The sequence below is a fragment of the Lepidochelys olivacea genome (assembly GCF_965140295.1).
Source record: "Lepidochelys olivacea isolate rLepOli2 genome assembly, chromosome: 26".
NCBI lineage: Eukaryota > Metazoa > Chordata > Testudines > Cheloniidae > Lepidochelys > Lepidochelys olivacea.
In genome coordinates this window covers 10,617,256-10,643,402 of record NC_140436.1, presented here as the reverse complement: position 1 = coordinate 10,643,402, position 26,147 = coordinate 10,617,256, and the positions used below count along the sequence as shown (strand labels likewise).

Below are 26,147 nucleotides of genomic sequence, written 5' to 3'. Positions count from 1 at the left end.
AGAAGATGGGGATTAAAAGAAGAATCAAATGGTGGGTAAGAAACTGGTTAAAGCGGAGACTACAGTAGGTCATGCTGAAAGGTGAACTGTCAGGCAGGAGGGAGGTTACTAGTGGAGTTCCTCAAGGATCAGTCTTGGGATCAATCTTATTTAATATTTTAATGAATGACATTGGCATAAAAAGCGGGAGTGTGCTAATAAAATGTGCAGATGACACAAAGCTGGGAGGTATTGCCAATATGGAGGAGGACCAGAATATCATGCAAGAAGATTTGGGTGACCTTGAAAATTGGAGTAATAGAAATGGGATGAAATTTAATAGAGCAAAGTGCAAAGTCATGCATTTAGGGATTAACTACAAAAATGTTTGCTATAAGCTGGGGACACATCAGTTGGAAGTAACAGAGGAAAAGAAAGACCTGGGTGTATGATCAATCACAGGGTGACTGAACTACCAATGTAACGTAGCTGTGAAAAAGGCCAATGCAATCCTGGGCTGCATCAGGTGAGGTATTTCCAGTAGAGATAAGGAATTACCATTATACAAGTCACTGGTGAGACCTCATCTGGAGTACTGTGTGTAGTTTTGGTCTCCCATGTTTAAGAAAGATTAATTCAAACTGGAACAGGTGCAGAGAAGGGCTACAAGCATGATCAGAGGAATGGAGAACCTACCTTACAAGCGGAGACTTATGGATCTTGGCTTGTTTAGTCTAACCAAACAAAGGCTGAGGGGAATATGATTATACTATAAATATATTAGGGGGATAAATACCAGGAAGGGAGAGGAGTCATTTAAGTTAAGAGCCAATGTTGACACAAGAACAAATAGAAATAAGTTGGCCATCAACAATTTTAGGCTTGAAATTAGAAAAAGGTTTCTAACCATCAGAGGAGTGAAGTTCTGAAACGGTCTTCCAAGACTAGTAGTGGGGACAAAAAACCTAACTCATTTCAAGAGTGATCTTGATAAATTTATGGAGGGGATGATACGATAAGCTTGCCTACAATAGCAATCTAACAGATTTCATGAAAAACAAAATGCATTTCCCATCCAGCTCTCACCTTTATTAATCTGCAAACAGACATTAGTTGATATCATTGTACTGTGTTTCTGTGATCAAATCCTCAATGCTATCATTATCCCACCACGCCACACAATGATTTCATAATATTTATACTAGTATCAAAATATAATTTGATGTTTCCTAAACTGCCAATAATTGAGTTTTCCCCCTCAGTAAGTAAACAAACTAAATATTTTCTTTAGCACGCAAGCACAATCTTGTGCTATGTCAGTTTAATGCACTAAGGAAATCTTAGATTCCTTTTCAGAAATTTATTTTTCAGATATGAAAACTCATACAGCCCAAAAGAAACATTTTGATAAGAGTTGATCATTATACTTACATCATTAGCAAAAATTGGAGCTAGGAAGACTCTGAGCAGAGCAGCAATCACAATCTGAAATTAACATTGGAAGCATAACAATGTAAGTGCTTGCCTTGATAAAACATGTTCTAAAAGTTCTTTGTTGTCTAAGAATAGGCTTAGGCATATGCTTAAATTTAAGCACATACTTAAGTGCTTTGCTGGACTGGATCCTAACCTGTAATCTATTGGAAGATTATTCAAACATGCTGAAATAATCGTATGGGTAAATCTGTTACCGTTTCTGATGCAAATTCCTATTAGCCTGGGCAGGATGCTTTGCCTATGTGAGAAGAGCAACATTTGGCTCATAGTATTTGTGACAGATTTGGCAATTTCCAGCAATATCCTTGAAAAACCTTGCTGAATTAAGTTCAAGTATATTTGGAGTCCATTGTATCAAATGGAAAGGTTATGTATTATTGTGGGCCTGGATAGTCAAAGGACTATATTGAACAATATGGCAAACAAGAAGGGTCTTTTGGGACAGCAGATGTGAAGGGTATTTCCTTATAAATATCTAGCTGGAGGTGAATGCAAATTCCCCACCCTCAGTTATGCAAAAACCCAGCCTTTTGAAGCTCCACCCTGAGCCTTTGTCTGCTGATCACCTGAGGCCAAGATCAAAGGGCCAAGCTGTCTAAAGGAAAAACTGAAGTATTCATGGTTGTTCTGGTTCTAAGCTAAGGCTGCTATGAATTTGTAACCACAGAAGAAGGTGGGGTTTGAAGGACTGACTCCTGTCAGAGCCTTTGATGGAGTTGGGGGGTGAGCTCTGGTAAACTTGTTAACAGGCATGTAGGTTATTTCATTGTTTTTAATATGTTTTCTCGATAACACTTTCACGTTAAGAATAAATATACTTGCTGTGTGTTGACTTGTTAGTGCAGGCAATCAGAGCCATTCATAGCCTTCAAAGAGAAAGCAAAGCATAGACACTGGCCTTTTTGAATAGTTTGACTTGCTGCGAATATCACAGTGTAAACAGGGAACTGTGCAGCCTGGAAAAACTCTGGTCAGGAGGGAGAGAGATGTAGGTCTCTGCCCAAGGGAGGTGACAGCTGACCAGCTGAGAGCAAAGAGTGGTTGTCCTTGCTGGACCATGGAAAGGGAATATATGTGCAGTTGCCCTGAACTGTGAGAGTATTAAAAACCTACAAAAAAAGTATATTTAAAATAGTGGAATGTCCAGGATGTGGTAGACAAGCTGAAAAACTCTTGGATAGGAGGTGAACCCTTTGGATGGAATATTTCATTCCTTAAAAGAGAGTTGATTTTTCTCCTAATGTTTTTATTTTGAATATTGACCAGAGCAATAACATTACATTATATGTGTATTCATAAAGAGTTAGGCCATGTGCTGAGAACAGTGCAGAGATACATAACCACCCCTCTCCACTCCCTTTAGGGTGATGCATGCCCCGAGGGATCTTGGTAGCATCTCTGTGCTTCTCCAAGTGCATTTCTGGTGAGCTTTTATGTCTCCTTAACCCCTTCCCCGTGTGGATCACAGAGGGCAAGGGAATTCTCCTTAATTCCTTCCCCATATTGAATAGTCAAACTGAACCAAAATTCAGACTGACTATGCTTTGCTGGAAGTGATTGCATATTTATAGAGGACATAATTTAGGAGTTCACATCAGAGATTGATTTTCAAGTTGAGACAGACACAACATAAACAAACCCTGAAACTAGTATATTAGTAGCACTTCTTTGTTTCAGTCCGAAGAAAATGTTAACAATTGAGTTATATACCCCTGAATACAGAAATAAATAATGGAAGGGCTGACACAGTCTTATTTAGTGCAGAAAACAATATTGCTAAATGCTTTCGTTATTCTGTTCTAAATGCACGCATAATTATTACAATGATTCAGAGGCTAAATATTATTCAAACTTCCCTGAATTATTTAGTCAAAGTCAGAGCCAATATATATTGTTGTAAGATTTAATAATTTTTACATTATGTCATTTCAAGACATAATTATTGTCTTAGAGACAAATTTTGAAGTTTTTCCTCAGATGTTGACTCCCACTGACTTCCGTAAGAATTTCTCACGAGTAAGGGCTGAACCTGGCTCAATAACTTCTTAGAATTAATTCCTCAACAAACTAGGATGAATTTAAATACAGTTTTGCTTTCCAGTCATATATCCAGATTCTTACATTTCATGATTCTATGGGTCAGATTCTCCCCTCACTTCTGTGATCATACACCAGTGTTGTAACCCCCTCGAATTTCATGGAATCACTTCTGATTTACACTTAGGTATTGTAAATGAGGATTGGCTACTCTGTAGACAATAAAACATGCATTTAAGTCTGGGTTAAAAATTCTCTCCTATTTCCATTAAAATTCTAGAGATTAATGCATAGATGGGTTCATTTCCTTATGGAGTGAAATCTCTGCTGAAAGTAAAATTTCTAAAACTTTTAATGAAATTAGCAGTAGTTCTGCGTGTGTATGGTCACACCCCAACCCTGTGCAACATTCCTGTTGTATAAGAAGAAAGTAGTAAATGTACTCAAAGTGAACCTCATTTTGATGGCAGAGGAGATTCAAGATCTGCTGGGCTAAATGAAACAAACCCTTCAATTTTTTATACACCAGTTTCCAAAGTTAGATACGGGAAGGTTAAATACTGAAATAAACTTATTTTATTGGCATGTATCCATTTATTTATGACATTGCACACTGTTTCCTTATGTAATTGCTCTAACAAGCAATTTGGCACCAAACTGATAGTGTCAATCTCATGTAGCAGATAAGAGACCATTTGTAATGTTAAATTCAATATATTTTATCATAACTTTCTGTTATGCAGAAGTTACACACGGTACATTTCCTTTAACAATGCTTAATTAAACCTAGATGATTAATCCAGAAAGTCAAACAAGATTCCCAGTGACAAATTTTGCCCGTATGTCAAAGGCCTCACCCCAGATATCTTATATCCATAATTCACAATATTGATAAAGTATACCAGATTGCCAGCCTCAAGCATTCAAAAATTAGTCAGACCCCACAAAATTATGAGATGCTCTAGGAATAGTTGAAATTAAAGATAAATTTTTCACTAAAACACTCTCTAAAAAATTATCGGTTTCAGAGTAACAGCCGTGTTAGTCTGTATTCGCAAAAAGAAAAGGAGTACTTGTGGCACCTTAGAGACTAACCAATTTATTAGAGCATAAGCTTTCGTGAGCTACAGCTCACTTCATCAGATGCATATCGTGGAAACTGCTGCAGACTTTATATATACACAGAGAATATGAACCAATACCTCCTCGCACCCCACTGTCCTGCTGGTAAAAGCTTATCTAAAGTGATCATCAGGTGGGCCATTTCCAGCACAAATCCAGGTTTTCTCACCCTCCACCCCCCCACACAAATTCACTCTCCTGCTGGTGATAGCCCATCCAAGTGACAACTCTTTACACAATGTGCATGACAATCAAGTTGGGCTATTTCCTGCACAAATCCAGGTTTTCTCACATCCCCCCACCCCCATACACACACAAACTCACTCTCCTGCTGGTAAGAGTGGTCAGTCTGGATGAGCTATTACCAGCAGGAGAGTGAGTTTGTGTGTGTATGGGGGTGGGGGGGATGTGAGAAAACCTGGATTTGTGCAGGAAATAGCCCAACTTGATTGTCATGCACATTGTGTAAAGAGTTGTCACTTGGATGGGCTATCACCAGCAGGAGAGTGAATTTGTGTGGGGGGGTGGAGGGTGAGAAAACCTGGATTTGTGCTGGAAATGGCCCACCTGATGATCACTTTAGATAAGCTTTTACCAGCAGGACAGTGGGGTGCGAGGAGGTATTGGTTCATATTCTCTGTGTATATATAAAGTCTGCAGCAGTTTCCACGATATGCATCTGATGAAGTGAGCTGTAGCTCACGAAAGCTTATGCTCTAATAAATTGGTTAGTCTCTAAGGTGCCACAAGTACTCCTTTTCTTTTTAAAAAAATATCATTTTCCAACCAGCTCTACTTCACACCCACTTTACATTGCCAGAGTGATATCAAGAGGCCTTTGTGAAACTAAGAATTCAAGCAACTGGGTCAGATCTTCCCGTGGTGCAAATCTTTTTGCTTCCTTAACCTTAATGCAGTTATGACAATTTAAAGCAGCCAATTGTATTTAGAAGCATCAGGCCTGATTCTCATTTACACTAAGGCTACTTTGAACCATTATGACCATGTAAAGGGATAGTGCAACATTATCTGTTGTCTTGCATCCTGAGTTGTCATTTACACTTGTGCTAAGTGAAGACAGAGGAGGTGTAAAATTCTACATTTAGCACAAGGTATAAAATAGAGACCACTCAGGCCAATAGACTGCTGAGTTGAATGATCTACAGTTCTTCTAATCTATCTGAGTTGCAGATGGCAAATGGAGCAGCATATGTGTGCCATCAATGGAATCCAAAACACACAGAACAGTACATTGTTCATGTAATCAAATCCTCTCTTTTTTTCTGGACCATTAATAAATTGGGTAGTGGTCATGAGAAAGGGATCAAGGAAAGTGAACTACGTAATGCCATTTAGCTACTCTCTGTGGTATCATTAGCAACAACTTGGAAAGTTCCTTAGTCCAAGAGTCCAATAACCAAAGCCATTTTGGCCATCACAGATAGTGTGTCACACTTGGAAGTCTGAATCTACAAATCCCCCATCAGCTTTTCACTGTTTATATAGTCTGTTTGGCAAACTTGTACGGCTGGAGTTATTGATTGTAAGAAAAAATTATGGAAACTAATTAGAATGGTAGAAATCAGAGAAGGAAAAGATCCAACTGTACAAGATCCCATTCCTTGGCCAGTGCCAGATTGTTTCCTGTAATATTATCTTTAAAGCTTTTGCTCAGAACATTTTCTGTCTATATACAGACTCTTAAAGGTTATCTGACAACAGGGAAACTCATATTGTTAAGAAGCAACTTTAACCAAAAGTTAATTAGATTCTATTTCTGAGGCCCAAAGACAGCCTTTATTTTATACATATATATCTGCTTTTTCATGCATCTTTCCACATCCTTTCATGCAGGATCAGAACTAGAAATAGTGAAATTAGGGCTGGACTAACCCAAGTAATTTGTTTTCTAACTACACGATTTGTAGAACCCTGAACCTGAACCTGCCCCTGCTCTTGGGGAATGAAACCCCAGGACAAAGGCTCTTGTAGGCAAATGTTATCACATCATGATCCAATATCAAGATATTACCAATATGGTTATGTATTATGTGATCAAAATGAAGCAACTAGCGCTAACTTGGAAAACTCTGATGAAACCATATTCCGTTGAAACGTGTGGTTCAGTCAAAATCAAAATGCTTTGTGAAATTGGGTCCATTTTGCCAAATTTAATTTTAAAAAAATTAAAATAAGCTCCAACAATGTTGAAACATCCCATTTCAACATTATGGGAATGAAACATTTCAATTTTTCATTTTGAAATGACTTTTCATTTAGAATTACTTTACTATTTGTATAATATATTAAAATGCAATATATATAACATAACATTGTAAAAACTTGAAATCAAAACAAAACATTTCAGTTCTGTCAAAATGAAACATTTTGAATGGCCTGAAGTGAAAACTGATTTGGAATTTTCCTTCACAGAGAATTTTGAAATCTTCTCTTTTTTTTTTTTTTTCTGGTTTGGAATGAAACCAAATATAGAAATCCTTTACAAAAGGGATCTTCTGTTCACCACATGGCCGTAGTAGCAATTTTCATTCAGGCCTGGCCAGTTCAGGAATCCAGAAACAGCCTGTTTTCCAGCCCTTACATAAAGTCCTGCTTAGGCAAAAACGAAAGAATGCAAAGGCTGGCATGGTACAGTTTGTTGGTTTTTGAGGTAGTGATAGGCACTTTTTCCCCCATGTCAGCTTATCTCTTCTGGGTGGAACAAATATTTATCAAAACCACCTGAAGACATCATGATTCAACAGGGGAGTTTTTCGTATCAATATTTTTTTCCATCTTAATTTGTACGACTTGATTTCCTATGTGGTGTTAGCCTTATACATTGAAATTTGCTGGATGACTGGAAATCAGTCTTGAACTGAAATTGCACAAATTTTCCCTTGGTTGTATTTTCAAGACCCCTTTGTTTAAGTTATCTACAGTGGATGCTGGAGCTAAAACAATGGGCCAGATTCTCCTTTTGGTTATACCAGTGTAACTCAAGAGTAACTATTAAAACTATTTAATAGTATTGCACTGGTGTAAATAAGGGCAGACTTGGACCTATGAAAATAACAAAGACTGACAATTCCTCGCAGCAAGAAATTACAAGCACTTACAGTGCATTTTCTTTCATCCCAGCACCTGAATCCAGCTCCCTTCCTTCCTCCCGTATTCTCTGTGCAGATGTCACCAGTCTGAACTTGAGTGAACCAGCTGAGAAAAAGTGGCTCATCTGGGGGATGTGGAAGAGAAAAGCTTGCAACCCCCTGACTTAGACCAAAAGCAGCCAAGGCAAGAAGCCAGCTTTGGGACATGTGAATATTCAGCCGAAAGATCAGGTTCATGGAGGGATACTCAGACCTGCAGTGATCAGTTTGTATAAAACCTCATTCTGCATGAGAGTTGACATTAGTGAAAGCTGGGCTCATGAAATTGAACAGTTTATGGCCCCTTACTGTCTAGTTGGTTACCTAGCTTTAGTTTACAGGTCAAATATTCACCTATTCACTCAGAGGATTATAGCATAGCCTCCACTCAGTGAAGACATGTGTGTTTCTATGCAGCTGCTGAGAGGTATGTACATACACTGAAAAGAGAATATATTCCCCCAAGCAGTCATGCTATTCCTGCCTAGAAGGACACCCATACTAACCTTTGAATTAAAGTGCAGAGGTAGTTTGAAAAGTGATGCTGTGACAGTGACATGGATGAGTTCCCCACTGGTTCTTGGGGTAAGATTGTGACACAAATCAATTAATTAGAAATTAATTTTTATTTTCTGATCCCAAGTCATGTGACAGGGATCAAAAGGATACACCCTGGTCACATGGCAGAGGTCAGTCTTCAGTGGTTATAATTCTCCCTCATTGACTACTATTCTGCATACCACTGTGCTCAGCTATAAGAACATCAGAGATATACTTGGGTGAAACAGTTTGTGTTGCCCCCTGCTGATGGCTCATACATAGAAATTAAAATATGAAAATTACTACTGCTAATTTAAACTGTCATTTAAACTTTTAGTTCAAGTGGTAGAAGGCCAATGTGCTTCTGGTGCCTGAGTTCTATCATCAGTGTTCTGTGTTTGCATGGTTTAGCTGGCCACTGCCTGTCATGCATATTTTTTATGTGCCCATCACCTTATATCGAGGCACCATTAGACAACAGATGACAAGGGCAGCTTTTGATTTAAGGGCAACATCTATTCCATGCTCATCAGTTTGGTATCTGATCACAGACACCTGACGTATTGTCTATAGCTATGGATTTGTGACAAATCCATATAGTTAATTATTATTGGAAAGCAGTGTGAAGTAAGACTAAGTATGTACCTTTCCTCTTACCATTGCAACCTTTTTTGAAGAGATGGATTTGCACAGAACCCTTTTGTCTCTTTATCACATGACTAAGGTTGCAGAAATTTGTTCCAGATTTGCAGTTTAGTTTTAGCAAAACGTATATGCATGAGGGAGAGAGAGATTGCAAATAATATACAGATCAGAAAATGTAAGCATACAGTACAGTGGTTTTTTAAAGTATCATTTAATTTCATTGCACTGCATTAACAGAGAAAACGAAACCTTCAAAATGAATAACATACAAGGGGCGAAGGATAAGCATAATCCACTGTGAAAGACTGCAACATCAGTGCCCATGCTCCATACTGCTATATCAGGTGACAAAATGGGATTATATTTTTTTTTCAATGAGACAATGGCTTTTTCACTCAAGTGAAACTTGACTTCAGTTGTTTTGATAGTTCAGCTGGTCCATTGATCACTTTGGAGTGGCTTCTGAGATGTCCCTTACCTGGCTTTATGGCTTTCAAACATCATTTAAAAGTCCCAGTCAGGGTTTTAAAATCTTAACTGAAGTGTAATCAATGGCGAATTTCATACATTGTGGAAAGAGAATAATCACAGTTGGCAAACTGAAAAAACTGAAGATAGAGAACATAAGAACGGCCAGACTGGGTCAGATCAATGGTCCGTCCCAGTGTCCTGACTTCTGATAATGGCCAGCGCCAGCGGCTTCAGAAGGAGCTAACAGAACAGAGCAATTTATTGAGTGATCAATCCGCTGTTGTCCAGTCCCGGCTTCTGGTAGTCAGAGGCTTAGGAACACCCAGAGCCTGGGTTTGCATCCCTGACCATCTTGGCTAATGGCCAATAATGGATGTATCCGCCATGATCTTATCTAGTTCTTTTTTGTCCTCTACTTATCTAGTATCATTGCAAACTACTTTCACACTTCTCTGCCTCAATCCTGCTGGACAGGTGTCACTGCTGAAATGATACTGTAGTCCAGTCTCGGTTGGTCATTCAGTCCTTGATCTATCTGCTGAGACTGCAAAGAAAGAAAGAATGCTGAAAGTAAAAAAAGGTGATACATAAAATATATATAAATAAAATATAATGGATTACTGTAAAGAACTAGGAAATACAATATTTAGGAAGGAAAATTTCATGGGATTTAAACTCTTTCTTTGAATATAGTTTTAGACACTAGACCAAAATTGCAGACTATTATTTTTGAGATACAGAATGTGTCCTTTGTGAAGGACCTGATCCAATGCCCACTGAAGTTATATGAAGATTCCAGTGGAAACTGGATTAGATCCAGTGGAACCCCTGGCATTTTTCCATTGACTTTGGTGGGAATTGGACTAGCCCCTTGTAGCATAACCCAGTTCTGGGTAAAGAATAAACCTGCTGGACTTAAAATGAACTCTGTTAAAACACATATAATTAGTTGGTCAAATTTATTTCTGAAATAAGTGGGGAAACTACCTTCTTTTCTCTCTCTCCCTCATGCATCTCCATGAAACCAGCAATGTCCAAAAGTCTCGCCCTTTCCTTCTCCCACACGCACCCACAAACACACAGGGCTACTCCCTTTGAATTGATATATTATTGGCAATGGTGGGTCTGTGTGTTTACTTAGGGAGTTGTCTGCCCCTGCTAGTGCCTGAAGACAAAGAAAAGGTAATGATGCTATTTTCACCGATGCGAGCTGATATGGAATCATTAAGAGAACAGATGTTAGGTGGCTTATTCCTTCACCCACTTACTTCCCTGGTCCTTCTCGCATGAACAGAAAGCAACAATACCCAAAGTCCAAAGGTGCAAACAATTCGATGTTTATTGGGGTGAACTTCCAGCAAGCATGATTCCAGTTTCCTTCCTCAGTGTCCCCCTTCCCAGCTCTGACACCACAGAGCCTTACACCTGTGTCCCTGTTCCCATTCCTGCCCTTAGCCAAACATGATTCCAATTTCCCCACTCCCATTCCCTGTTCCCATTTCCCCCTTTAGCAAAACATGATTGCAATTTCCTTACCCCCCGCCCCCATTCCCTGTTCCCATCCTGCCCCCATCCCCACCCCCACCCCCACCCCCACTCTCTTCCTGATTGACTGCAGACTATATAGTAAAACTTGAGTTCGGCTTAGCTATACCTTAACCAATCATTTTCCTGAAATTTAACTAACCAATCCTAACATATTGTAACATGATTATGTAACCAATTATATCCCACCACCTTAATTAGTTTACCCCCAGCAAAATTAATTATACAGCAGACAGGAACAATCACAGAACCAGACAGAGATTATACAGACAAACAATAGCAAAGTGGGAACTATAATCACAAAACAATACAGAAGTGATGATTTCACATCCCAGCTATTGATAAGTGAGTTCTTGCCAGACAGGATGCTATCAAACTAAGTTTCCTTTTACATTTTCTAGGCAATCCCTTTCTCTGGAGGAGATAGGCATTATCAGGACAGGATTGTATTCCTAACAGCCCAGTAGCACCTTCTTTCAATGTGACTAGTTTGGAATGTGAGGAGGTGACCAGTCGCTTCCCAGCTTATGGCTGCCTCTGTTGCTTAGCCAAAGGCCTTAGCCTAAGCACAGGGCCTCAGACTGTCACAGTAAGAGAAGGCCCTTACACCTGCAGACAGTGATTTTGATTCTTTCTTTTATATCTCTAGAACTAGCCAAGTGATAAGAATACATCTAAATTCTTAGAGTACAGGCCTTTACAGACAGGCCTGAATATCTATATCCTAGATGGAACATAGATGGAACTTACCCATTTTTATAGAGTAATTTTTCACAATACGACCACACTGTATTGGTGAAGTCTAGTGAAGTCTAGCTGAAATAAAGAACAGTTGTAACTGGGAACCAGGAGACCTAGATTCTATCCCCCACTTTTCCAATGATCCATTTTGTGACAATTCACACAATTCATACACCCTCTCTGTGCTAGTTTCCCCATAATCTTTATATCAGGGAGACTAAGACTTACCCAATTTATGCATTCAAAGACATAATAATCAGTCGTTTTAATTCCAGTAGTTATTTAATGGGCTATTTTGGAGGCAGTAGCCAAAAACTGTGAGGTGCAGTAGCTGAGTGGTTCAGGTGTTCAACTAAAATCCTGCAGGGTATGGGGTTTGGGCTCAATAAATCTCACACTAAAAGGCCACTTCCAGTTTACCCAGCTGTAAAATGGGTACCTGATCTATCAGGTTAGGGCAGTCAAAGGTGGTCACCTGTGATGCTGACCCCATAAGGCCCTGGTGTTCTGTTGGCTATGAAACTGATATGCATTAACTGTGCGAGCCTATTGAGACATTGACTTGGGAGAACTTTGACTTTGACCTAGAAAGTTGATCTATTCATTGGTATTTAGCCAGTACTTGTGGGTTGCCAGGATATGGATATTTCTGTCCAGGTTCATCTTAAAGCTATGTGGGTGTTTGGGGATGGAGATATAGAAAGTAAAATGTAAAGAGTACGAAAGAACAGTAGAGTCTTTCCTTATATCCATTTCTGCTAATAAAGACAAATTGAAATTATGTCTGTGTATTAAAAATTAAAACTCGCATTTGTATACGCTAGAGAGTTCATTAGTACATAATAGATATTTGCGAAGTGAGCAATTTTAATCTTTTCAGGGTGGACTAAAGTGCTTACAACATATCAGGCCCAAAATTCAGATAAAGCAGTTTACCATGGTGTGGCATGTAGATATGGAATCACTGAAGTCACAATGCATATTTCTGTCCAGTGTTTCCCACACCTATGGCAAGATATAAAAGTTACAGGTCTCTGCAATTTTTTTCCATTTCATCCACAACTTCTTGTTCTTATCCAAAAGAAAAATGAACACAGTTGTGAGTATATTTGTCCTTTATTGTAGTTGTAATTATTTTAAGAAGCTACTATTTATATAAAAATGTGAATTCTTTTTGACGAGAAGCAAGAGTGTTCAGTGAAGTTAGCACTGTTTTGAGAAAAATTATGTTTCATGTTTCATTTGCTGGTACAATAAGAAGGTACTGTCCTGCATTCTTTGTGCTGCAATAATCTCCTTGAAATCAATGGGAATCATTCATTAACAAGGGATTCAGGATTGAGCCCAAATTTAAGCATGTTTCATTGCTAATTTTTGTTATAATTTTTTAGAGGAATCAAGAAATATGTTTGGAAGCAATCAGTGTAATTTTTGAATAGCAAGAAAAATGTAACTTCTCAAAAGGAAAAGTATTGTGTTATTTTCTGAATGAAATCATTAAGAAAACTGAATTTACAAATTTTTTACACAGACAAAAGTTTGAGAAATGTCTCAGACAAAGTCAGACAAGGAATGGCAAAATGCACATGAATATTACTGTCTGGTAGAAAATATTTAGCAAGTTGCATTTTTTAAATTTAGACTTTGGACTGGATTTTGTAATATTTTATCTCGTAAAATAGGCCTCAAGCAAATATGGGAATCTAGGAAATACCGTACGATATCTGACCTGTGGTCATAGTTGTACCATATCTCAGACAGTGACCAGCACCAGATTTATCCAGAGGAAGGTACAAGAATTAGGGCAATTAGGGAATCATCAACCCACCAGATATAAATATCCCAAATTCAGTGGGAGATCAAAATCTGGATATGCTTCTCGTTCCAATGGAAAGGGGCAGGGATTTTTAGTTGTAAGTTTTTTAGAGACCATCTAAAAGTTTTTGCTTGTTTTTGTTAATGCATATTTAATGTCAATGACTAACATTCTGGAGGAAGAAAGTGTTTGTTAAATACCTTCTTCCCTTCGGCTGAGGCGTGAGAGCTGATGTACTTTGAGACCCCACCAACAGGTCCTCCAACAAAACTAGGGAACAGTAGGTTTGGGGTTCCTAATATTTCTAAGACAAAAACACAAGTATCAAAACAATCACAAAGTAGATAGCCAGATAGCTAGATAGATTCTGTAATACCATAAAAAAGTAAACAAGTTCACAAGTAGAATTCTTTTAAAATTCCTTTTTGGGTTCCCTTTAAGATTAAGCAGTTTTTATAAAGTTTCACAGTGATACAAGCAAAATGAAACGTAACCAGGAGAAACTTACAATTGGAAAATGTAATTATTTTCAGATAATCCACTTGCAGTGCAAAGTGGATCATTTTTCAAACCTTGGGAATAAAATAGCTTCCCTTGATTCATTAATTCTGCAAGCTCTGAGTTTTGGCCTGGACTCTGTCCATGTGTCATGGTGGTTTTTAGTGTTTCTGTTGCATATGAATGCTGTTATTTCTTTTTCAGGCTACAGTAATTGCTGTGCTGGGAGTCTTTTGGACTCAAGCTTTTTCATATGAAGTAAGTAGACTGCCAATGCTTTGTACTGCCTAGTATTCATTTGCAATGCATTAGGTCCCTGGAGAAATGGGATAACCAGGAAGAAAAGGCACTGAGGAAATTAATAAAATGCTTATTGCTGAGCACAAAGGAAAAGGTAATCTTTGCCAAACCAGACAATCCTATAAATTAAGGAGCCAATCCTGCTGTCATTACTCAGGAAGAACTCCCATTGACACTTGCCTGAGGAAGGATTGTTAGATAAGGCCCCGAAGAAGAAAAAGACGTGTGAGGTCACCTCCTTCCATCCCACTAAATCAGTTCAGGATTATTCCCTACAGTATAGATATTTGCAAGCGCAACACTTCCTAGGCAAAAATAAGTCACAATCCAATAGATCTTGCCATGAAGAAATTATTGCTGCTTTATACAGCCTAAATAATTGTGTTCACTTTATAAACCATTGTTCCTGGTTATCTCCCTTCTAAAAAATGTCTCCCCTTTCTTAATATTTCACCATGTCATATATAGATAGTATCTCCCTCCTTAATCATCCCTTAGTGAAGCAAGATGCAGCAGGCCTGATTCTTCTTTACAGTAAGGCGCCTTTACACCACTCTGGTAGCATAAAGGGGCCTTGTACAGCCAAAGTGATGCAAAAGGGCCATAGCGTAAATAAAAATCAGACTCATTTTAATTCTTTGACTTCATTAGCTCTGGAATCATAACAGGTAAAATACTGTATTTTATGTTGCACTTTTCAGATGAGTGAAAAAGGTGACTATCGCATATTTTGTGTTTTGTACTCAGATCTATAGCCTCCCAGGAACAAACGGTGACTATGTCCAGCAAACTGTGACTATTAGCAATGAACTTCATATTGCTGATATCCATATCCATGCTGGGTTGTGCTCCTCTGATACCATTTTTGACTACAAACATGTAAGTGAAACCAAGAATCTGTCTTGGCTTAAAATCATTTCAATGTTTTTTTTTCTTTTTAAACACAGTAAACTAGCTTGATACCTCTTCTTCCTCCTTGTGAATAATCCTTAAACAATGTCTATTTTAATCATCCATCTCTTTGGTTTCTTCATATGTCTATGCAATGCAACAGAAATACAAAACGAAGAAAAGATAAAGTTTGCCCTAGAACTGTACATAGACATAAACAAGGAGATATAAATTCTGTTCCTAGTTACAATGGTGTGACTGCAGAGTAACTCCATTACTTCACTCTGCATTTACACCGTTGTAGCTCAGAGCAAAATTTTGGCCCAGCATACAAAGAGAAGATTAACAACTGGGTGGCAGTAACTATTTTCAAATTAGAAACCTGCTTTTCTATATCACAGGGATACATTGCTACCAGGCTGTTTTCACGGAGGGCCTGCTTTATCTTGAAAATGGAGAAAGGATATATCCCAGAGCTGAAAGAAATTGGACGGCTTACTTACGAGAAACAGGTAATTCTCTGAAGTATTATGTACTATATACAAGCAAGTCATGTTAGAGAGATGGTGTGATGGAAATAAAGGGTACTGCCATCTGGAATACTCTTTGTTCTTAGGAGTCTTTCTTATTAGACTGGTGATAACAAAACAGAGACTTTGATACTACAGTGATGCACTCACTAAAGATAATTGTGCCTGCAAAACTGAACATCTGGCCATCAGTTTACTTGGGCCAACCCATGAAGTTCCTATACAGGCAAAACTTTCACTGAAATCAATAGGGATTTTGCTTGAGTGGGAATTTCAGAATTCGGCCTCTTTTTGGCAGGTGAACAGTAACTTATTCATAGCAAAATTACTTAATATAGTTATAATAACTGTACAGATTAGGAGGGTGAACATGGAAAACAAAGTGAAAGCTGCCAAAGTGTAAAACTATGTAGCTGTTCTATATTATTATTAATCATTATTAAGTATTTGATTAACGCAGTTCATTTTTGCTATGTGTATACAATTACTCTTCAGTGAACTTTGTGACTATTTCCTTCTTTGTAATTAACAATCTGTTACTTGTTTAGATGATGCTTTGTATGTGGCTAGAGAAAATTTGTTAGAGGTGGATGGGTTTTCTCACAAGGATGTTACAGAAGATTAAGGAATAAGATGTATTGCTAACTATATTTTAATATTTTCTCCTTTAAGATGATGAACAAGATGTTTTCCCCAAAACGCCTGTGGGTGCAATATGAACCCAGTGATTCTATATTTGGTGAAATCAAGGAGTGGTTCATCTTTGGTAAACCCATTGAGAAACTCTGCAAAGGTGTGCCTGTTTACAAGGTTCGCAAGGTTGAAGGTGGGTAACAAGACTGAAACCAAATTCTTTAGAAGGCGCTGAGTCTTAAAGAAGCTAATTTTCCTAGTTCTATCTCTGGTTCTGATGTAAGCCATAGTTCCTGAGCACCTCACAATCTTTAGCATATTTCCTTGGGATCTACAGCAGTGTTAATATCCCCCATTTTATCGATTGGTAACCAAGGCAGAGAAAGGCTAAGGGCGGAATGCTCAAAATGAGTTAGGATAACTCCTTTTGAGCATCCTCCCTTAAGTGATTTGCCCAAGGTCACACAGGAAGTCTCTGGCGGAGCAGGAATTAAACCAGGTCTCCCAAGTTCAAGGTTAATACCCTAATCACTGTACTGTCCTCCCTCTCTTGCTGAATATAAAATGACAGCTTGGGCTCATCTGTGCTAAAGCAATTCTGCATTCCACAATTTAGTAGCGAGATGGATTTGCTGGAGTGGTGGCCCAGGATCTGTCTTGCAAAGCAGACAAAGGTAGCACTTTCTGGAGCCCCTATTGCTGGTCCTCCATTACACCCTGCTGCTGGCATAGAGGGTGTGGCCATGGGAAGGGGGAGGGAGCCAAGATTCTTTTGTTCTCTAATGATCCCCTGCCATTTTAATGGCTATAGTAGGTCTAACTTATGCCAGAGCACTAGTTTGACACATGGCTGGCCCAGGACCAAAAGCACAGAAAGGTGGCTCAAAGCCACATTTGCATGTCCCCCATTTGAGTTGCACCATAAGAGTGTGATCCAACTCCCTAACTGACAATCAGGTCCTGTTCCTGTACTTTTTCTTTTTTTTTTTTTGCTTGATTTTGGAGAATTGTCATTGAAAATATATTTTGTGTCCTTGTTTCCTGTTTAGGTGCCATAAGAGCTGGTGGCTGTGCTAAGGCAGGAATCCTGGGCATTTTGGGCATTTCAATCTGCGGAAAGATCAGTGTTTAGACATAACCCTGGCAGTGCCATTGCTTGGAATGGGCTTATTATTTTCCAGCGGCTTTCATTCTTTGTAAGCCATGAGCAACGTTATTAATTTGGGATCAATCTCATTGTTCCACATAATCAGCCTCTCTCGCAAACTATGATCTACCAATAAAAGAATGAAACATTCCACCTGCCTTGGTTTTCTTTTGCAAAACAAGCAGCACACAACTAAATGAATCCCCTCTCCTCTTATTTTTGTGTTTGTATGCTTCCCTCCAAAGCAAAATAAAGCTGTCCTTGTTCCATTCATCTGTTCAGCATGCAATGTGACATACATAATATGGGCTCACCCTTGCAGGGTTTTTTACAAACAAAACTCCCCAGTGAAGTCAGCACCTAGATACGTCAGTGACTAGCACTCCATAAATGTGATGGCTAGGGATAGATAGATAGATAGATGTCATCCAAACTAGCAGCCACATCTTTAATACTTCAGAACTCCTTTTAGGATGTTTTATTTAAACGTTACTTTTAGAGATGGGTCTGAACCAAAACCCCAGACCTTAACATTCTCAAACTTTGAGAAAGTTTAGATCTGGAAGTTTACATTCAGCCCCTATCTTTATTGTGAGATGAACCAAACATTGAATGTGAACACCATCCCAACTTGGGAAAAGTTTGGATGGGACACTTTGTTTTCCAGTGCATTTCAGGTTCCTCACTGACTTAGACTGCAGTTTTCAAAGGGGCCTAGGTCAAATGGAATTGGCTACCTAAATTACTTACAGCATTTGAAATCTCACCATCATTTATCATCTTTATTATTATTAATAATAATTGTTTGTGTTGTAGTAGCAACTAGGACCCTAGGCAAGGACTAGGTGCTGGGTGCTGTACAAACACAGAACAAAAAGATATGTGCCCCAAAAAGCTTACTTCCCGGATTCCCTTTCCTCAGCACCAATTATAAAAGCTGTGCCAATTGCTAAAGGCACTTCACATGTTTTCCCAGAGGGCAGCTTGCAAGGGAAACTGAATGAGGCAAGGTAGCATAGCATAGCTGCAGCCCTGTCTCTTAGATTTCAGTGCGGGAATTAATGTTTGGGAGGAATGTATATTTTAGAGTTGGAAAATGCAGCCTACTGAGCCTTGAAGGACTGCCAGTGAGCAGAGCATACTTATGAGTCCAGGGAATTGGATAATTTCCTAACCTAGTTATTTTCAAATCTGGCTGCTTATCAAACCATCTGTCACTTATTAAAGGAGCATTTTATCTTCTTATGATGAAACTGTTCTGTTAGATAAATTAATCCTATTCACAACAGGCTGCAGGTCTTTGGTGATCCGGAAAAATGTACCTGGAGGGTTCAAGGCTGGCAATTAAATCTAGGAATATTTGTGTGTGTGTCTCCAAGAGATAGGATTTTGGATAATATTTTACTGTGAACTCAGTGCTGGTGAAAAGTGCAGGATTGACAGTCTTGGAGTGCAAGGTCCTCTATTGATCCACAGAAGAGGTACAGCCTGAGAAAACTTCCCCGTCTTGTCCTGCCAAAGTGCATCAACATTGCTTTGAAAGTACCACCTGGCAGGCTGAGAAGATAGTTCATTCTCCACTCACGCTTTCGGCTGTCTCCTGAGTGTGCCATCAAGAGGAGCAATTCAGTTGGTGGGATTTGTAATGTGGATAGCTGTACTTCAGAACCTGGCCTGGGACCGGTGTTGGGTGAGAAATGGTCTTCCCGCCCTATGACAATTTTCCAAGATTTTGAAAAAATTTCCTACCCCAAATCAGGACAAAAAGTACAAATCTTGAAAATTGTCATGAACTGACAAAACAAAAACAAACAAAAAAAATACAGTTCAGGTTAATTGAAACATTTTTCTTAGATAAATTCTAAATGTTTTATTTCAATTTTGAACTTTTAAAACCCTTTTTTGTCTACATTTGCTAAAATTTGTAACTGAAAAGTCACTTCAACGCAAAAAACTGAAACTTTTCATTTCAAAAGTCAAAACTTTTCATTTCAACAATTTTGAAACTTTTTTTGCCAAAAAAATTTCAAATTGGGAGATTCATCGAAACTGTCCCTATTTCACAAACAGTTTTGTTGTTGACAAATAGGCATTTTTCAGTAAGAAATGTTTCAGTGGAAAATTCCCAACCATCTCTAACTGGGACCTTCCACTAGTTTTACACAGGCCACGAAACAGCCTCTAAATGTTAATTATATGTGTTTATCACCACTGACACAGACTGTCTTTGAACTGAGAATGTAGATGTGAAAGTCCACTACATATTCCCAAGTCCTTGAGCCATCCAGTCACCTAAAGACATAGAAACTGGTTGTCTCTATTAATTTAGGCTTTATTACACTGGATCTTCAATCTATAAGTCTCTGGTTATGTTGCTCAGGTTTCAAATCTGTTATGGTGCTAAAACTGAAAAAAGCCCTTAGGGAACTATCCTGCACAGTCCCCTAAGATATGTGCTGGATGCACAAAAATAATAGATAGATAGAAAGATAGATATGAGTCTAGGATTATTATTTAATAAAAAAGTGTTTTAAAATAATTAATTTGCATTTATCTGGTTATCTTAATCTGAATTTGACTGTATAACTGGGTTTGTATTTTTACTGCCTGTATTTTTACTCCCTTTAAAACTCCCAGGCTGTTACAACTGGCAAACCCACTACTGCTGGAAGGCTAGTGATGTGAAAGTGAAAGGGCTGTGGGCTGCTGCAGTTCTCCTAACAAAACAACATCAAACCTTTGTCTGTGGCTGTCCTTGGATTTAGGTCTATATCAATACACAGGTCCTCTCTCATTATACTTCAATATTTTGCCAATATTTTTGCAGCAAGGCAGAGAACGAAAAGCAGAATAAGGCAGCAGTGTGGGGCATGACACTAACTTGGTGTTTTAACTTCCAGCCAATATCCTTTTTATTAAACTCTGAGAGGAAAAAGGGAGAGTCAGGCACAATCCCTTTCATGAAAGCACTTTATTTAACAGTTGGAGGCCAGACTTGAAATCAAACAATGGAACGTCTGAAATGGTGTATTTCTAAAAATAGAACAAAAGAGACAGATAAGGTGAAGAGAGAATAAAAAACCCAAAGCAATGGGGATCCTGAATGATGACCAACAGCTAAGCTTAGCAACCTGAGATGTTGCCACACAGGTAAATGCCCAACAAGCCCAGAATTCCAGAATCAGCACAGCCTTGAAACTCAAACAATAGAGCTCCTCCTTTAAGGGAAAAAGAAAAGATGAGAGATGGTTAGAATATAACGAGATACTTCAGAGATCAATTAATTATACTGCTTAGTGAGAACGTTGCTTCTGACAGCAGCTGAACAATGCCCTAGAAATACACGTTTCTCTAGCCCATTACCAATCTCATCCAGTCCCCATTGAATGCAATAATCTACATTCTCCTTTTTCATGCATTATCATGTTCTAAACACTCAGGCAAAAGTGCTCACCCTGATCCTGTTGTGCGTAGTACGTAGGGACTCCTTTACAGAGTATGTTAATGGACCTTCCGAACTGGGCAACATTCCTGATGCGGGTCTTGGTGATCGAAAATCTCAGGAAAGGTGGTGGTGGCATACTCTTGGCTGGCTATATCATAGCAGAATGTGCACAATGCAATCGATAGGCATTCTTAAGATATGTGTGAGTGTTCATTTGTGTCACCTGGATGTCTGGCCTTGACCCAGGAAAGCATCTTTACGACAGAGGGTTGAAAATGTTCGATCAAAATTGCTTTCTGGTTGAAAACTGAGTTTTGGACTCAACAAAATTTTTCATGAAAAGCATCTGCTTTCTGCCAAAAAAATTTGGCATTTTGCTTAAAAATTGAACACCTGAAAACTGAAAGCTTTTGGCTGAAAGCCAAAAACATTTTACCCCGAAACCAAAAGGTTTTGGACAACATTTTTCAGTTTTGGTTTTTCAAAAAAAGTTGAAATTCTCGACAAAAAAGAAACCAATTTTCCATCCAGCTCTAACCTTTGTGCAGATCAGTACTTATGGCTGTCATTAATTTTAAGCACATGTTTAAGTCTCCTTGGAGTCAATTTACCAATACTTTTGTGACTTCTGAATAGAATTTTGCATGATTTTACTCACAACTGTTCTCATTTTTGTTTTGTGGGCAATTGAGTAAGTGGAGATTTGTCTGTATCAAAACAAATTTTGCCACACGGTGACTGACCCCTTTAAAGGAAAATAGAGTCAGCCCCATCTGTACCATAATTAACTGCATCCCGGCCTGAATGGGCAGGACTAACGGGATCTGGTGTTCATATGGTCAACACTTGGACCTCATAATAAAAAGGCTTAAGGGAATCAAGTCAGGAGCTGGCTGTGGAGGAAAGTAGTCAGGCTGGGTTGTAGCTGGAGACCTGAGCCACAGGAGTGGCACTAACTCCTGAAACAAGAAACCCCGCTCCAAGGTGCCAGTCCTGGGGGTGATACTCCACAATAGCAAAGAGCTAATAACAAAGAGCCCAAGAGGGACAAGAGACCCAGGCCTGGAGAGGGGCAGAAGAAACTTTTCACGGATGTAAGTGAGAGAAGACTCAGGCCCAATATATGGAATACAATACCACATCAACACAGATTGCCATGCTTTTCTGTCCCATTGAGCATTTTAGAGAGAGTGGACGTGATTCTCCCCTCTTTTACACCAGTTTTAAACTGATGCGACTTCACTGAATTTAAGAGCTATGGACTCAACCTTTCTCCCGCTGATACCAGTGGCAAAACTCCCATTGATTTCAGTAGGAGCTGGATTGTGCCCTGTTTCTAAAAGAGTTTGTTTTGACTAACATTTCCTCATATGTATTGACCTCTCTCACCTTCTGGTCCTTGAACTTGCTGAGTTTCTCCAGACTTGGGAATGCATCTTTATTCATCTTTGCAACAATGTAAGCCCTCTTGTTGAACAGCCTCGTAGCAAAAAGTTCCTTTAAAGCAAAGAAGGAACTGCTGACATGTATATTACATAACATCGATGTGAATGATTACTTATCTGATTCTGTGTAGCACCTTTTAACTAAAACATTGCTTCTGTGACAAAAGTGCTCTATCTTTTTTGCCTTAATCGCCTTCTGTTGTACTCTGTGCTCCTTTATGTCTATGTATGAACCAAATTTCATGGAGCCAAAAGATTCCAAAGTTCTTTCCAAATGGATATGCCAACTATATGGAAATTATTTCACCTGCCATTAAAATGTAGCCATCACTGGAATAAAATAAAATGGGTCTTTTATTATAATAGCAACACTACAATAGCAGTTTAGGACAGGAAACAAATAAGAATACTACATCTAACCGAATTAAAGAAAAAGGGAATTATCCCACTTGGAATTTTAATGTAAAAACAAATGCCATGGGCTCTTTAATAACTCCAAGTGGTCGGAACCTCAATTTTATAGCTGATCTGAAATTTGCACGTAATTCTCCAGGAATTCATTGTGATGGAATATATTTTTGCAGATTTTTTAATTTATTGTTAACAACTTGTCTACATTAGAAGGTTGTACCAGAATAGTTAACATGACAAAATCCTTGTGTGGACATAGTTATATTGCTATAAAGGGGCTTTATACCAGTACAGCTATTTGTGTACAGGAAGAGGAATAAGCCATCCCAGTATATGGCACCTTTATACTGGGATAGCTGTTTCCACGCAGGGGTGGTAATGATATAACTATTTTGGTTGAAAAAAAATCACACCCCGACAGAAATAGTTATACTGGTACAAAACGTCCAACCGACATGACTTGCATGTGTGCAATGTGCTGTCAGACTGAAAACAACTTTGGATTAAACTGTGCAAAGCCTGGGCATGTCCATGCAAGGGCTGATCAACCTCGGGCCCAAAGGATATAAAGCACAGATGTGTAAAATAAGGGGTGAAATGCTGATCTAGGGAAAACTGCATCCTTACATTTCAGGAGCCTGATCCAGAGCCCACTGATGTCCATGAGAATGTTTACATCGCCTTAAGTGGACTTTGGGTGAGGCCCCAGAACAATAACTGATTAATAGCTGGGGTCAGGAATACATTTCTCCTTGCATGTAGTAATTGACAAGTGGCTCCTATAGGTGAAGGAGGAGTAGGGGATAAACCTCTGTCCATTCCAATATGTCAGTTGTGGTATATAGAGAGCAGCATGATACTGTGGATATGGCAATGCGCCTGGAGTTCGCAATCCCAAATCCCACTGAAGTAGATGGGGATTTTGCCACACGCTTCAATGGAGCCAGGATTTCACCCCTGGGTTCCATCCTGGCTCTGCCACTGATTTTGCTTTGTGACCTTGAGCAAGTCACTTTCCCGCTCTGTGCCTTGGTTTCCCCATCAGTAAAACAGGGATAATGACATTTCCTTTCCATTTGCAGATCACTTTGGATGACAAGTGAGGTAAGCTCTCCATGTAATTATTAATACCCATGTTCTTAGTGTATCCTGACCTTGCTGTGGTCCCAGATTGCATCCCAAACCTTCCAACCATTGTAGCTGTTGATATCGGCAGTGTGGTCTTGGTTGCTGACGTTCACGTTCTGGTGGCTGTTTCCACCATTGTTTCCTTCGTTGTTTTCATTGACCGACTAAATGAAACAGAACGGCATGAATAAGAATGATACAGGTTCACTGCAGTCTCACCCAGGGCAAAACCCACCGGATTTCAATGGGAATTTGGTCTGAGTAAGGATTTTGGAACCTCATTAATAGAGTAAATATTGGGTCAAATGCTCCTGTATCACAAATTGAAATGAGTATCACAGGGGTAGCCGTGTTAGTCTGGATCTGTAAAAGCAGCAAAGAGTCCTGTGGCACCTTATAGACTAACAGACGTATTGGAGCATAAGCTTTCGTGGGTGAATACCCACTTCTTCAGATGCATGGGATGCAGCCAGTTGAAATGAGTGGGTCTTGTCAGCGTAACTGTGTGAAGAATTTGGTCATCTCTGCATAAGATTCTTTGCTCAACCTGTAGGTATCATCCATTAATATTAATGGGAATTATATTCATTCACTAAGGGTCAAATCCTCAGCCATGCCTGAATTGCTGGACATGGGGGGGTGGGAAAGAAGCCTCTTCCCAAGCCACGAAGTAGCTGTGAGACGCAATGTATCAATCCGTTTCCCCATGCCCCACCATGCAGGAGCAACCACTATAATATCCTCAGTCTTTGTGCATTCCCTTTTCTCCATCCTCTGCATTCTGCTGGACAGGGGGTCCCTGCAGAGGAGGCAGGGGTTGTTCCATGCTGGTGCCTGGTCTGTACCTCATCTCTTTGGGGTGACAGAAGCATGATGATGATGATGCTGTCAAGGGGCCTTTCATGGCCCTGGAAAAGATAGCAGTATTTACCTCTCCCTGCCAAATAATAGGTCAGTATGTGCCTCGGACACTTCATATTGTAATTTTAGGGGGAGGAAAGCCAGACCATAAATGAATACAAAGTACTTTAGATAACAGTAGGAAAACCTGCAGAGTCTCTAGGGAGCTGCTTATCAATTTGAATACTGCAGCACTGATTAAATCCCGTTGCACAAGATGAGTACTTTAGGTCAGATTCTAATCTCCTATGTACCAGTGTGAATCTGGAGCGACTCTGCTCCAGTGTGTTTACTCCAGATTTACACCAGCATAAACATGATCAAAATTTGTCCATTTACTCTTCGGCTTGTCTTTTCTAGATCAGAAGTATATTGTGGACTTGGCCCATTTCATGTTTTTTATTGTTTAAATATTGATTTTACTACTTGTTTCGATAAGTCCTGAACACAGAAAAGTACTTGCATCCACTTACATCGTCGGCCAGGGCCTGAGTCAGGCAGACTCCCAGGAGAGCACCAATGATTATCTGAAACAGAGACAAGTCATGCAAAGTAAAGCCATGGAATTTCTACACATTATGCAGCATCTCATAGACCATCACAAAGCAAAGAGTTCTTTCAAAATGACTCTAAGCTTGCTCTAATGTTGGAAGTGTTCGAGAGTAATACACATTCACATGGCTAAATAACCAGCTTTTAGAAATAATTAAGGGTGAAATTTGTCCCTGTGCAGAGAGACAGCAAAAGGCCTATGTATTGCTGAAATCTTATTTATGCATTATTGTGAGGGCTTAAGTGGTGTATGGAACTTGTGAAGAATGTATGTCACCAGTAAGGCGATATTTTCAGAAGTTGTCTCTAATTTGGCTGCTTCCCTTTTTTAACATCTGGTCAGACGCTCAAATTGGACATTCAAAATTATTTATTATTTGTATTACAGTAGCGCATTAGGACCTCAATGTGGTAGGTCCTGTACAGGCTTATAGTGAGAGACAGTCCCTGTCCCAAAGAGGTTTAAGTCTTAGTAAGGGAGGCATCCAAAATTAGAGACCAGTTTTGAAACACTGAACCTTAGCAAGTCTACATTCTTAAGGCCAGCTCCTCAGCTGGTGTATATCTGCAAAGTTCCACTGAATCCAAAGCATGAGATTCTGGTCCCACTGAAGTCAGTGGGAATTTTGCGTTAATGTCAGTGGGGCTAGGATTTCATCTAAAGACTGGCTGTGCAAACCGATCAGAAATCAAGCAGACCCGGCTGTCTGAAAGTTCCCCTTGCA

The 26,147-nt window shown here is 39.2% G+C and overlaps 1 protein-coding gene across 1 annotated transcript; it reads left to right on the top strand.

The window, feature by feature from the left end:
- Positions 1–9,620: 9,620 nt before the first annotated feature.
- Positions 9,621–17,569, top strand: GKN2 (gastrokine 2; the record flags this gene model as incomplete). Its single annotated transcript, XM_084614982.1, has 6 exons — positions 9,621–9,740; positions 14,245–14,298; positions 15,088–15,219; positions 15,633–15,743; positions 16,434–16,587; positions 17,444–17,569. The coding sequence occupies 6 exons, from the start codon at positions 9,621–9,623 to the stop codon at positions 17,524–17,526; spliced, it is 654 nt and encodes a 217-aa protein (XP_084471108.1). The 3' UTR covers positions 17,527–17,569.
- Positions 17,570–26,147: the final 8,578 nt, after the last annotated feature.